The sequence below is a fragment of the Podarcis liolepis genome, assembly GCF_965112155.1.
Source record: "Podarcis liolepis genome assembly, chromosome: 16".
Taxonomy (NCBI): Eukaryota; Metazoa; Chordata; class Lepidosauria; order Squamata; family Lacertidae; genus Podarcis; species Podarcis liolepis.
Window position 1 is genome coordinate 22,924,309 of NC_139567.1, and position 14,494 is coordinate 22,938,802.

Below are 14,494 nucleotides of genomic sequence, written 5' to 3' on the forward strand. Positions count from 1 at the left end.
ACTTATTCTCTTAAGGGCCAGCAGCCTTGTACCCATTTAAGGTGTTCTAGTGTAAGCTCATAGGGGCAGATCACCTGTAAATTTTGGCTTGGGCAACTCTAACATGTGCCACGTACACTGCATGCACACACATGCCTTTGGTATCTTGGGAAGAGGCTCTTCTGAATAGGTTCCTTCTTTTTGTGATGTAAAAGTCCCTAAACGAGAACAGCGGGGTCTTCTCTGTTGGGACACCAACACCCATGTTGTGGGATTTCCTGCCCATTGTCATCACTTTTCAAGTGTCAGATAAAAACCTTCCTATGTGAGAATGCTTTTCAAGCAGCTGGATTTTAAGGCTGAACTGAATTTCTTCCAGCAAACGTTTTGCTTTTTTGTGTGTGGGGGGGTTGCTGTTTCACCTCTGCATGCAGACTCGATTGGCTACGGTGCCCTCTATGGTCTGAAAGATGTTTGTTCTCCCTACTCAATGCTGCCATCATATAGAAGCATTAGCCAGCTTGGTGCCCTCCAGCTGCTGAACTTCTAAGTCATATCAGTCCCAGCAACATGGCTGATGGCCAGGGATGATGTGGGGTGTAGCCCAGCAACACCAGGAGGGTACCAGCTTGGCTGCCCTTGCCATAAAGCCATTCAGATTCAGTTTCAATCTTGTTTCCAGAGATACGTTTGTTTCTGACACATTCCTCGTGAATGTATCTTAACAGGAAGACCTCGAATTTGGTTCAGACAGGCAGCCAATGCAAGATCCTTAAGTGCAGGAGTTATATGCTGCGGATGCGAAGCTCTGTGAGCAGCCGGACTGCTGCGTTGTGCGCTAGTTCCATGCTCAACATAACCATTTTGCTAAAATGGCTTCGTAGCAAAATACAGAGGTGTGCATTTAAAGCAGTTCCCATAATCCCTGACCACTGGTCTGGCTAGCCAGAGATGATGGGAGTCGTGGTCGAAAAACAGCTGGAGACCCAAGTTTTGGGAAGCACTGATTTGAAATAACCTTCCCAGAGTCAAGTAACCTTTATTGAATCAAGCGGCTGCGGTTATTCTGCTGAGTTGTGGGTTATAAAAGGAGGCGGGGGACATGCTAGAAAGCTGTATAACCGACTAACAACTGCTGACCTCCTTAAGGTACGTGTGATATCCCCATACCAAGGGCCGCCTTCTGATTACATCGTTGTGAAGATGATTCCTGACAGTCGCCTCCCCCCTCGGCACCTTCACTCTGTGCACCTGGCAAAAACCTTTGCGGTTATCAAGTGGGAGTCTCCTTACGATTCTCCTGACCAAGATATGGTGAGATTGTTGCTGTTGTTGTTGTTTTATTATTATTATTATTATTATTATTATTGGGAAAGGATAGAAATCAAACACAAGCTAAATTAATGCCACCCGGTTCCACCAAACTTTTTCTAAGAGATGGGCTTTGGAGAGCGCTGGGTGGGGAGATGGCATTCTAGGCTACTGTAGATTCCGGCGTATTAGGCAACTGGGCATATAAGACGACCCCCCAAATTGGCAGCTGCCAATTTGGGGGTTGACTTATACGCCCAGTGTTATAAGCAGTAGCGGCAGTGGGCAGCGACTCCGCGCCGGGAGGAAGCTGCCTGGCGAAGCTGCCCAGTGATGCTAAGCCAGCTTCGCTGGGCGGTTTCCTCCCGGCGCGGAGCGGAGCCCGCTGCGCACTGCCGCTGCCCAGCGAACCCATACCCGGCGTATAAGACGACCCCCGACTTTTTAGAGGATTTCCCGGGGTTAAAATGTCATCTTATATGCCTGAATCTACGGTGGTTATGCAGCTCTCCTTAAGCGAAGGCCAAATCCTCTTGATGCTTCAGCTGGCCTTTAGCATTTCAGGCACTTAAAGGGAGAAGTGGGGTGTTGTGGGAGAAGGAGAAACTCACCATTCTGCTCCCTTCAGTTGTATGCTGTAGCAGTGAAAGATTTAATAAAGAAAACAGACCGGATCTACAAGGTGAAAACTCGCAACAGCACCGTGGAGTATACCATCAAGAAGCTGGAACCTGGTGGCAAGTACCATATCATTGTCCAGCTGGGAAACATGAGCAAAGAGGCCAGTTTGAAACTTAACACAGGTAAGGAATGTCCGAGAAAAAGTAGTGGAATAAGAGGACCATGCTGAGTTTGTACTTCCTTGTTTCCCTCCCCAGCCAAAGCCTGCATTCCTGTTGTCACAAACCTGGGTGTGTCTTCCTCCTGTGCACTTGTAATTGTGTACTTTTTATCTTTCAATAAAGAAGAAGGCAAAGCAAAACCTGGGTGTTTAAGCCCCATTGAACTCAATAGGGCTTGGCTCTTGAGTAGACACGCTTTGGAATCCAGTGCATATTGCATTCTCTATCTATAGGCATTTCAAAGAACTGAGCGAGACTGGCGGACAGATTGCTACTTACCTATATGTTTCCCTTCTTTCTTTGCAGTTTCCCTGGCTGCACCAGATGCCTTAAAGATTATAGCAGAAAATGACCACATCTTGTTGTTTTGGAAGAGTTTAGCCTTAAAAGAAAGTCATTTTAGTGAAAGCCGGGTAAGTTGCTATTGGAAGTTTGGGAGCAGCTCAGCTTGCTGAGAGACGTTTCCATGGGCTGAGACAGATAAAGGCATCTCCAGCTTTCCAGACTGTCCCTGGACCTTTTTCTCTATGCTGACTTCTCTCTATCTCTTTGATGTTTAGACTGATAAGTCTTAGGTTGCATCCTGCTTACAACTTCCTGCTCTTCCTCACACACTTTCTCTGGGCCTGGAGGTGAGAGGTCATCTTGGATGTATCAGTGCACAGTGGTACCTCGGGTTACATATGCTTCAGGTTACAGACTCTGCTAACCCAGAAATAGTACCTCGGGTTAAGAACTTTGCTTCAGGGTGAGAACAGAAATCGTGCTCTGGCGGCACGGCGGCAGCAGGAGGCCCCATTAGCTAAAGTGGTGCTTCAGGTTAAGAATAGACCTCCGGAACGAATTAAGTACTTAACCCAAGGTACCACTGTATAGAGAACAAAGGGGCAAGCATGGCTTATTTGCTTCTCTAACTTAGATAGCTAGCACTGCAGAACTCTTTCATATCAATAATGTACTTCATTTATTAAACAGAAGCTTTATTATTTTACACCATGTCTCAGTTTGAATACCTTTCAACTGAGGGTGTGTTCCAAGCAAGGATTCACTTAACTAAGCTAACCTCCGCTGCTGCATATTAACTCTACATGCTAGCAGTTATAACCACACTCGGAGTGCCATGCTTTTTTTAACCACTCATTCTTTCTTGATTTGATTGACACCCTGCCCTTCTGCAAGTCCCCAGGGCAGCTTAGGGAAAGCTAAAAAAACACAAGATGATAAAAGTAAAGACATCCACCGTGTGAAAGCAGTATAGTGGCAAACAGCGAAATTGAGATGAGCACAAAGCAGCATTAAAAAAAATGGACAGAAGATTGCAAAGCCTGCGAGAAAAAACAAAAAGGTGTTTTCCCCAAGCCAAGTCCAGAATGTTCTAAGGCTCCAGCAAGGGAACTGGCAGTCGATTTCTCCTCCCTGTGTCCAGGATCAGGTCAAGGGCCCATCTAGTCCAGTACTCTGTTCTTGCTGTGGCCAACCTGTGGGGAACCTGCAAGCAGGATGTGAACACAATAGCCCTCTCCCTTCCTGTGGCTTCCAGCCACTGGTATTCAGAAGCATGACTTCCTCCAACTATGGAGCCAGATCATAGCCACCCTGGCTAGTAGCCACTGATAGCTGTATCCTCCATGAGAATTTGTCCAACGCCATTTAAGGAAACTGACCCCCTCCTTCTGTAAACCTCATAGAACTCTAGCCCAATGGTTGCCATTAATTTGACTCTGAATTGATTTTAGAATGAATTGAGCTGTCTTGCCCCTATGTTTCCTTTTTGATTGCTTCAACACAGCAGCTCTGGATGTTTGTTCCTGACTAAAATACGCCAGCAAGCTGTAGCCTGTGTCTTTCTATTGCACTAGCGACAGTCCTTCGATTAGAGTAGTGAGCTGGCGGTAGGGTAGCCCAGGTTGTGACTGCATCCTGGTTACCCTGTCCTGCACATTACTGACGGTTCCCAAGTGGGGAAGGCAGCAGGGAGCTCAGCGCTGTACAGGCAGAGCAACAGAACCACCCCAGCCGCACCCACTCCAGGCTCTCCGCTGCCGTGCCCCTCTCCCCTCCCAGTAACCAGCAGCAACATGCAGCATTGGGAAGACATCTTGGAGATCCCAGGCCACAGGGAGGTTAGGCTGGCCTCAACCAGAGCCAGGGCTTTTTCGGCTGTGGCCCCGATCTGGTGGAACACTCTGTCACAAGAGACTAGGGCCCTGCGGGACTTGACATCTTTCCGCAGGGCCTGCAAGACAGAGCTGTTCCACCAGGCCTTTGGCCAAGGCACAGTCTGACCCCCTCCTCCTGTAATCCTCATAGAACTCTAGCCCAATGGTTGCCATTAATTTGACTCTGAATTGATTTTAGAATGAATTGATTTTAGAATGTATTTCAATTAATTGATTGTGATTTTATGTAAACTGTGTTATTTTTTACTGTTGTTAGCTGCTCTGAGCCCGGATTCAGCTGGGGAGGGGCGGGATATAAATAAATTATTATTATTATTATTAGGTCCATTCATTTCAGTGGACCTGCTCCGGGTAAAACTTGATTTGGACACAACCCAATATTTCAATCCACAACCAAATTACCTTGCTTTTTGTGTGTTTTGTGCTTAATTTCAGGGGTATGAAATACACATGTTTGACAGTGTGACAAATAGCACGTCGTACCTGGGCAATACCACGGAGAACGTCTTCAAAGTCTCCAACCTGAAGATGGGGCATAATTACTCCTTCACGGTGCAAGCAAGGTGTCTTTACAGCGGGCAGGTGTGCGGGGAGCCTGCAACGCTACTTTACAATGAAGTGGGAAGCGGTAAGGAAAAGATCTCCCCCTCTGATTCACTTCTGCTTCTGTGTATTTTCTTTTCAACACTCAGCATGTTAACGTTTGGAAGCCTGGAACGTTGCGGCTATCAATGCCCTTCAGCTAGATCTATCATCTTCTGTTCATGTTTATGGGCAATTTATCTCGAGTACTCCAGTGTCTTCTTTCAGAGCGACTTAAGTTGTGTTTTCTGTGAGCTGCCAATGTACATTACAGGGCTTGCACCCTATTCTCTTGAAACTGAAGCACCTTGAGTTTTCAGAGTCACTAATTGCTTAGCTTTAGAGCATACAGAACAACTCCTCCTTTGTTGTCTTCCCATATGCCTTCTCAAGAGTGACCCTAGGAGCCATTCCTCAGTGACTGACTCACCTCCTTCCATGTTAATTTGGTGGTTCTAGGATGCTGGAGAGAGAGACCCTGCTGCCAAAATAGTAACAGGTCCTTAACCCTGGACCACCACATCACTGCTTCCAGCCAAATAATTATCAGGCTAGAACAGGGGTCTGCAACCTTTAAGACAAAAAGAGCCACTTGGACCCATTTCCGAAGAAAAAACAACAACTGGGAGCCGCAAAACCATTGCGACATTTAAAACAAATATATCTCCAGAGCCACGATCTGACAGCGGGTGGGAAGGTGACGTCGGGACGGTGCGTGACTAACGCACGCACCGCCCCCATGCGACGTCACAGCCAGTACAGTGCCCGCCACAGTAAGGAGTGTCAGGGCGCACAATGCACCTCCTCCCCTTGCTAGTATCCACCCCGGAGCCGCAGCAAAGATGTAAAAGAGCCACATGCGGCTCCGGAGCCGCGGGTTGCAGACCCCTGGGCTAGAAGGACACCTGCCTTCAACTGGCCCTGCCCAGGGTTTAGCCTTCCAACTTTTCATAACCATAGCAGTATGTGGAACTTTATAGCAGCATAATAAAAGTCTCGGTTCACATTATGGTGTAAACAAACGAAATGCAGGTTGCAAACAATGGCTTTCATTCCATTGATGCATTTCACAAAGCCTTACAAATCAGTTCCCCAGGCTTTTCAGACCTGATATTTTCTCAATCTCACTGGAAATCTATGTCCTAATACTGTTGTTAGAGTTCTGTTTACGAATACTGTAATAGCAGTTTATCTTTGTGAGATGCCCAGGGAGCAAACATGTGATGCTCGTATTTGTGTTGGGTAGCCAACAAAATGAATCGCATTCTTTGTTTCTCCTTCTGCAGGCAGAGATCCTGCTGCATCCACCATGAGCAAGCCTACAGACGTGGCTGCCATTGTGGTGCCGATGTTATTCCTTTTGCTAGTGACAGTGGGCATAGGGTTTGTTGCCTTGTACATGAGGCACAGAAGACTTCAGAATAGCTTCACGGCCTTCGCAAACAGCCACTACAGCTCCCGACTGGGGTCAGCAATATTCTCATCAGGCGATGATTTAGGTGGGTGAAGCTGTTTTCCTAAGCCTTGGACAGGAGGACTTAAATGGGTGGAATCTCATGAGGGCAACAATTGCATTAAGCTACAGAGGTTGAATGGGACGCGGGTGGCGCTGTGGGTTAAACCACAGAGCCTAGGGCTTGCCGATCAGAAGGTTGGCGGTTCGAATCCCCATGACGGTATGAGCTCCCGTTGCTCGGTCCCTGCTCCTGCCAACCTAGCAGTTCGAAAGCACTTCAAAGTGCAAGTAGATAAATAGGTACCGCTCTGACGGGAAGGTAAACGGTGTTTCCGTGCGCTGCTCTGGTTTGCCAGAAGTTGCTTAGTCATGCTGGCTACATGACCCGGAAGCTGGCTCCCTCGGCCAATAAAACGAGATGAGCACCGCAACCCCAGAGTCGGTCACGACTGGACCTAATGGTCAGGGGTCCCTTTACCTTTACCACAGAGGTTGAGGGTGTTTTGGTAATTAGCCTTTGTGTATATTTCCATTGCAGCATTTACAGTTTGAGGGGGGCCCTCAAGGACCACCTCTCCCCATATGAGCCAACCCAGACACAACAATTATTATCTGAGGCCCTCCTTCATGTGCCTCCTCCACAAAAAGTCTGGAGGGTGGCAACACGAAATCGGGCCTTATCTGCAGTGGCTTCCCGCTTCTGCTATGCTCTCTGCAGGAAGGCTCGCCTGGCACCTTCAATATATATATTTAGGTGCCACAGAAAGGAAAAACATTCCATTTCACCCATAATCTATGGTCTTTTAAACTGTTGGGGGGTATTATTTTTGTTACTATGTTACGTATTTTTGTGTTCTTATATTGTAAGTTGCTCTGCGATCCTCAGATGATCCTCAGTATAGAAATTTGATAAATATTAATAATGATTAATAAACAATATTGATTGTAAGTTGCCTTGGGCAAGATAAAGCGACTAAGAAATAGCACTGGAGCTCTCATGCCGCTGGTCAGAGAACGTTGGATACACAGCCCAGAGAGACCAAAACACCTGCAATGGGAAATGTTGGATTAAACATTAGGAGGAATTTCCCGTTGGTACAACTGTTGAACAGGCAGGTTCGGAAAGTAAAGGACCATGTTGGCCAGCTCTCCTGGGATCCTGAAGCAGAGGATTCCTCACGTTGACCGAGTGTTAGGCCGGGCGACCTTTGGTGTAATTTCCCAGTTCTCCGATTTCTTTCTGAAACGGATGTGTTTCATTCCCAGGAGACGAGGACGACGAAGCGCCGATGATCACAGGCTTTTCAGACGATGTCCCCATGGTGATAGCATGAAGAGCGTTTCTGACTCTGGAAACCAAAATGGTGTAAATATTTTATTTGATAAAAAAGGAGAAAAAACACAGTCAACTGTTTATTTTAAAACAATATACAGTATATATATATATATATCTGCACTTTTGAGTTGCAATATGTTATTTTTGTATGGCCGGAAAAAAAGAAGAAGAAATAACTATTACACTTTGTAGTACACAGCTGTGAACTTTCAAAAAACCAGGTTGATTTAGTAACAATTTCTGTTTCTTTGTTTCCCTCCCATTTCCAACCTTTAATTTAGTCTTACAAGGCTGTGCTTGCTGGGCATGCTTTTAAGTCTGTGAGATAATTCTCTCCCCCACCCCCTCGTCCTTGTTGACTTTGACTCTGATCCTCTGAGAAGTTGTGCGTAGTCAGAGAGAAACCGCTTGATGCGCCTTCCAGCTTTGACATGATACCATAGAATTGGTTGTGAAGAATGGCAAAAGTTTGGCTGCCACCGACATGGAAGCACCGTATTCATCTCCCCCTCGTAATGTGTCATATTGGAAAGGCGTGTGACCTCTACCATCCCTTTCCCCATATCGCTGGCCCCCACTGCGCTGGGATAGGGGCAGGTCACAAAGTGGGGAGTCCCAGTACTTGGGCTGCAGCATGCCACCTCGCCACTGCCCCTCTTTCCCATACACAACTCAGTGGTTCACTGGCGCCCCCTGGGATGCAGTAGCTGCTTGAGTTAGCCTTCTGTCATCACGCGGGCCATTCGTCGGCTTCAGAGCTTGTTCCCCAGCCTGAACAACTTGGTTGCCGGAGGTAGGAACGCTTCTGAAGGCCAGTTGCTAGAAGCCACAGGAAGGGAGAGTACTGTCATGCTCAGGCCCTTCTTGCTGGTCTACCATAGTCATCTGGTTGGCCACCACGATGACAGGGTGCTGGTTTAGATGGGTCACAGGCCTGATCCAGCAGTCTCTTGTGAGGAGACATTTCCTGGCCTACTCTCCTGCTTCTGTTCCCTGATTTGCTGTCTCAGATCATTTGGGGGACCACAGAACTGCTACCTCCCCACTGGATAAGTTTCTGAAAGTCCACCTGCTCCTGACACAGTTTCTGACCGTTTCCAATGCTTGGCCACCCAGAGCGTAATTAGGGAACCCTGCAGTGTTATGCAATCACATCATGAGTTTCCATTACTGCACATTACCAGGGAAGGGGGACGAAGAGGGCTGTTTTCAGAGCCCTGGTTCTAGTTTGGATGAAAGATACGGGGGCAAGGAAGGACGGCTGAGAGGTTCCTTTGTGGCTTTCGTTATATGGTGGTTATGCAACTGAAGTGGGTACGGTGGGGCAACAACGATGTCTTGCCCATTCGCTATCTTAGGGCACACCCCTGCCCCCCAAATGCTGCTGCTACAAACCTCTCTTCATTTCCAGAGGTCTTGCATGAAATCCTTACCCAATTCCACGAGGCTAGCAACTAGCAGAACCACTTCTCTCAGGATCAGAGTCCAAACTAGCTTCTTTCTTTTTTCCTAAGAGAAAATTTTATTTTAATAAATTCAGGAAAATATAAATATATATCTATATATATATATATATCTATGAAGAGAGATTCCTGAAGGTTTTAACATTGGCTTAAAAAAATATTTGGATCTTGTTTTATATGAGATTTTTTTGTTCTGTTTTATTAATTTATTAGGAAATCTGCTTTTGGTCAGAGTTCCAGAATTCTCAGTCATGTTGCACACTTATTGTGTGAGGAGATGTGCCACTTTAACCTTTTGCAAAATAGTTGTTTCTTCCCTCCAACCCCTTATGTGTCTTGTAATTGAATCAGGTATTACTGCCATAGTAAAAGAAAAGAAAAAAAACATTTTTATCTTTCAATACTTTTCCATGCTTTAGGAGAAAACGAAACAAGAAAAGTGGGGAGGGGGGTAGAGTGTGAGACTTGTTGATTTGTAAAACTGAGGGCTAAAATAGTTTCTGCAAAGCACTTAGTACACATTCACGGAAGCAAAAAATATATACATATCTAGGCGCACAAAGGTTCTTTCACTGGTTAACTTTTCTGTTTGTGTGTTTTTAATGCAAGTGAAGATGATGAAGTCCTGAGTGCACCCCAGTGCAGAGGTAACAGCTCTTGCATGATGAGGATTCCCCATTGACTCTAATGGAAGGGGCAGTGTCCATGATGGACCACTTTCTGCAAGAAGAGCTGCCTGCTCCATGTGGGCCCTGTGCCTCCATATGCACTTGAGAAACCCTCCCGCGTTTGTTTGTTTTTTACATTCAATGGGTATGGGAATTTGGGGGCCACCTGCCACCTGCTTGGATCATTCCCAATAAGTGGGGGTTGCATCCAATGCAACAATAAGCAACCTATTCCATTAGTTCAAGGGTTTACGTTTGCGCAATGAAACTTCCCTATGTGCCTGCCAAATCTGGGTTTTCCCTTTCAACCCTCTGGGGCAGATTTGAGGAGGGCACATTGCATGTGGGGGGGTTGGAATCCCCATGTGCAACTGTAAATCCTTGAGGACAAGGGCATTTGGGGCTGAGTAGGAGTTGCAGACTTAGCATAGCTATGCAACTTTGGCTCCAAAGCCAAATACCTGGTTCTCCTTGTCTTGTATTTGTGTGAGTTACAGTGTGGATTCCATCATTAAAAAACAAAACAGTAGGAAGAAGGTATTGCTTAAGAATTAGGTGCCCCGCACAAAGGCTGCTAAAATTACAGCTTCCCTGTGTCCGACAGGGTGCAAGCCCAGATGTGTGCCTGCTCAAAAGTTTCCTCTCCTTGCCTATGTTGCGTGGCCCTGTTTGACCTTTGGTTCGGACATTTCCAAAGTATCCCGTGTACTAGAGGACCAGGCCTGTTTTCTGTCCTTCTACCTTACGTCTAAGCCAGGGGCCAATTGCTGCCCTCTGGACCTCTCTATCTGGCCGTCAAGATTCTCTGCAGGCGTCCTAGTCAGCCACACCCCTACGGGCCCTGCTCTGCACCCTCCCTGAATGTTTTTGCCTGGCTTGAATGTGTCTTTAGCTCTGTTCATGCCACCTCCTTGCTTGGATGGAGGATAGAGACAGGTGTGCGTGGAAGGATGCAGGAGGGTAGCCTAAAATCTAGAGGTGGACTCTGCATTCATTGCTCTTCCCACTTCTTCCAGGCTGAAAACAGTTCCTCACTGCTGATCTAATTTTAATGCATGGTACAAGTGCTCCATGGGGCGGGGGGTGTGTGTGTGCCCACACATACAACATCCTGCGTCAAGTGACTGTTCCCCCTTGTTCTTCTCTTTCCCCCCTATCCTGGGGAATAAATAGTGCGATTTGGGCTGCCACATATGCAAGCATCCATGCTGAGCACCCACATTGCATGGATTATGTGCTATGGCGGGAAGCAGAAGTACAGGCCGGCTCTACCATTAGACAGAGGCTCTCACCACCCACTAAGTATTGAACAGTGGTTCTAAAAACTAGCATAAGGGGCAATGGGGTTTTTTAAACCACCTGCTCTGCCAAAGCTCTTTTCAGCAGCCTAGGATAGGGGATTGCAACAGTCCACAGCCCTGTTTTGCTGACATGGGTCGCACCTCCCCAAATTCTGCATATGCAAACCTAGTCGAGAAATTGCAAAGCTTCACATTTCTCAGATGCAAACATCCATACCGGTTTGAACCAAATATATATATATACCGTAGATTGCGGCGTATTAGGCGACTGGGCGTATAAGATGATCCCCGAATTTTTAGAGGATTTTCTGGGGTTTAAAAGTCGTCTTATATGCCAGAATCTATGGTATATCTTTGATGCATATAACTTAGTCTTCCTAGGGCTGGAGTGAATATCAAACTGGCCAAGCATGACTTGGATAAGCAATCTTAAACTATTCCCACCATGCCTTCTCCGTAACTGATTATTATTTCGCTGACAATGGTGGGCTTTCCCCCTCTGATTTTTGCTGTTTTGACCTTTTCTCCTTCTACGAAGAAACACCTAACGGTTACATTTCAGTAAGTGTGGGAAGTTTGCCAACGTTATACATACAGATGTTCTTCCCTTTTCAAGTAAACTCAGCAATAGCCTGAAGGAGGTCAGAGCTATCCTGATCTTGTGACTCGTTTGTGTGCTGTGTTTGAAATTGACCCCTCGTAGGTTATCTATAATGATTACGTTGCGGGAGGTTAGACTTGGATGAAACTTTGGGTCCCTTCGAACTCTGCAGTTCTGTGATTCTTACACTAGATGAGTGGTCTTCACGGGGTTGCAGTTTCCAGACTGACTTTACTACCGAGGAACCCTGAACCCAGTCACATAAATTGGAGATGCGTTGCAGAGATGATGCATTGGAAATAGGGTCTTGTTTCAAACCGGACGCTAGCAAGGGATGCCAAGAACTGTAATGGTCTTTTGTCCTATTGTCAGCATACCATAGCCTCAGCTGTAAAATAAGTTTGTGGTGGTATAAACCGGATGTTGACACACATCCATCTCCTTTGAAGTGCAGGAGCCTCACGTAATAGAGAGACTTCGAGACATAGCTCTGGGATAGCTTAGCTGGTAGAGCGTGAGTTTCTTAATCTCAGGGCTGTTGGTTTGAGCCCCACGTAGGGCTAAAGATTTCTGTATTGCAGGGGGTTGGACTAAATGACCCTTGTGATCCCTTTCCAGCTCTATGACTCTTATCTTAAAAAGACATGATGTATTTTTTGCATAGCATGGAACAGCAGCTCGTTAAGTATGGCTCTGAAAGATGTGATTGTTTTTTGTTTAAAGAAATTGCGAGCACCACACATTTGGAATCTCTGTATATAATTTTGTGGCACCGTTAATAATAATAATGAATTGTGTTTATACCCCACCTTTTTCTCCAAGGAGCACAAGGTGGTCCTACAGGGTTCTCCCCCCTTCTTATTTAATCCCCTCAACAACCTTGTGAGGTAGATTAGGCTGACAAGCAGTGACTAGCCAATGAGCTTCATGGCCAAGTGGGGATTGAACCCTGGTCTCCCAAGTCCTTAGCCCAACACTCTAACCACAACAGCCACAATCCGCTGCTGAAATCTGACTTCCTAGCAGATTTCAAGCCTTAAAACAATTTCATGGCTGCTTGAGAACTTGAAAATGTGCCTAATAGCTAGCGCAGTATTTTCTACACTGACTGGGAAGGACTCTTCAGATTTTTAGACTGGAGTCCCTCCAGAGATGCCATGGATTGAAGCGAAGTTTGGTTGGCCATTTTGGTAACAGAACTAGAACAGCCATTGGCCTGATCCAGCAGGACTCTCCTTATTTCCTTATGATTCTTCAGCATAAAGAGCTCTACCACTGACCCACAGCCCCTTCCTGAAGTTTAGGAGATCAATTTAGAATGCTGTGTGTGGCATTCAACTACGTTTTGCTACAGAATAGACCCGTTGGAGTCATTGGACCTGTTCGTTCATGTCACTGTGTGTCTTCACTGAGTAAAACAATACCCATTTCTTGGAAAGAGGAGTTTAGGGACAAGGGGGAAAACTTTTGCACAAGCCAAGGGAGGCTGGAGGAAGGAAAGTTACAAAGGATGCAATATTTAATCCAAGAATAGGAAAGTGCAGGAAGGGAAAAGCCAGTTAAAAAAATAATAATTCTTAATGTAACAGAGGAAGCAATGTCCCACACAGAAGGGACACTAAAGAGAAAAAGGAAATGAAGTTTAATAAGTGCATTTAATGTATAGTATCCCAATGCTGTACTATTGGAGCTATGCTGGTACACCAGGCCTTTCAATTCCTCCCCCCACAAAAAGAAGAAGAAATCTGTTCCAGAGTTTTCCCTGGCTAAGTTAGAGGCTGTCACTGCATCTTGTAGCAAATTTCACTATGCATCGCGTGAAGTCCTTCCGTAAGCCTCCCTATCTTTGACTTCATCGGATGACGACAGTTTTTTTGTGTTACAAAAGAAGGGGGGGGGGGGAGAATGAGAATTCAGCAATTGTTAGGAGAGAGGCCAGCACAGGTAGCTTCATGAACCATTTTCAGCGTTTTGTCTATAAAGGACTGATGTTAGCGCATACTGATTTCTTGCCGCCTGATCCAGAGTCCTGTCTTCACCCAACACCAATAATCATTTTAGGTTTCATGGGATTTCACGGAGCTCACTTTCGACTGGGTTCCTCACGGCAGTCTTTTGAGTTGTCTTGGTACTTGATTATATGTGATTCACCCTCCCCTTTGGTGTTCCTTTTCCATTGGTGGTTTCCACTAGGAATTATTATTACTTCTTTTTTGCACACTTTGGAATGAATTTCCTTTGTCTTTCAATGTCTGCCATCTTTCCCACTTGAGTAATAAAAACGTAAACTTGAGTCAAGAAATAAAGTTGTTTGCAAAATAAAGAAGTATTGCTGATCTGACCTGTGTCCTGAGTTTATTCGTAAATCTAAGGGAGCCACTGCTTGGGTTTTGCATGGAATTGAGACCTGTTTATTGAGTCCATCTCAGTAGAGAGAAACTGGGGGACAAATTTGACATGCTGCAAGGCACACAATGGAGAAGAGGAATCGAACACCTCATATGCATTCACCAATGTTTTATTTGGCTTGGATGCCTCAAAATAACAACAACAACAACAATAATTTATTTATTATTTATACCCTGCCCACCTGGCTGGGTTTCCCCAGCCACTCTGGGCGGCTTCCAACAAAATATTAAAATACAATAATTAATCAAATATTAAAAGCTTCCCTAAATAGCTCCCCTGGCTGGGCTTTGGGCTAAACTGCATTTTACACTACAGTTTTCTGCAGCACTTGCCCAGCAGCCCCTTGGATCTTGCAAAGCACCTTTA

At 45.8% G+C, this 14,494-nt stretch overlaps 1 protein-coding gene across 2 annotated transcripts in view; it reads left to right on the forward strand.

Annotated features, from left to right (window-relative positions):
* Nucleotides 1–14,060, forward strand: part of SORL1 (sortilin related receptor 1) — a 113,655-nt gene extending 99,595 nt beyond the window's left edge. For both annotated transcript variants that reach the window (XM_083480879.1, XM_083480878.1), the window contains exons 43-48: nt 1,129–1,293; nt 1,919–2,093; nt 2,439–2,545; nt 4,748–4,940; nt 6,181–6,393; nt 7,617–14,060. In XM_083480879.1, coding sequence (XP_083337005.1) covers nt 1,129–1,293; nt 1,919–2,093; nt 2,439–2,545; nt 4,748–4,940; nt 6,181–6,393; nt 7,617–7,684 — 921 coding nt within the window. In that variant the 3' untranslated portion in view covers nt 7,685–14,060. The remainder of the gene's footprint in view (nt 1–1,128; nt 1,294–1,918; nt 2,094–2,438; nt 2,546–4,747; nt 4,941–6,180; nt 6,394–7,616) is intronic.
* The last annotated feature ends 434 nt before the right edge of the window (nt 14,061–14,494 follow it).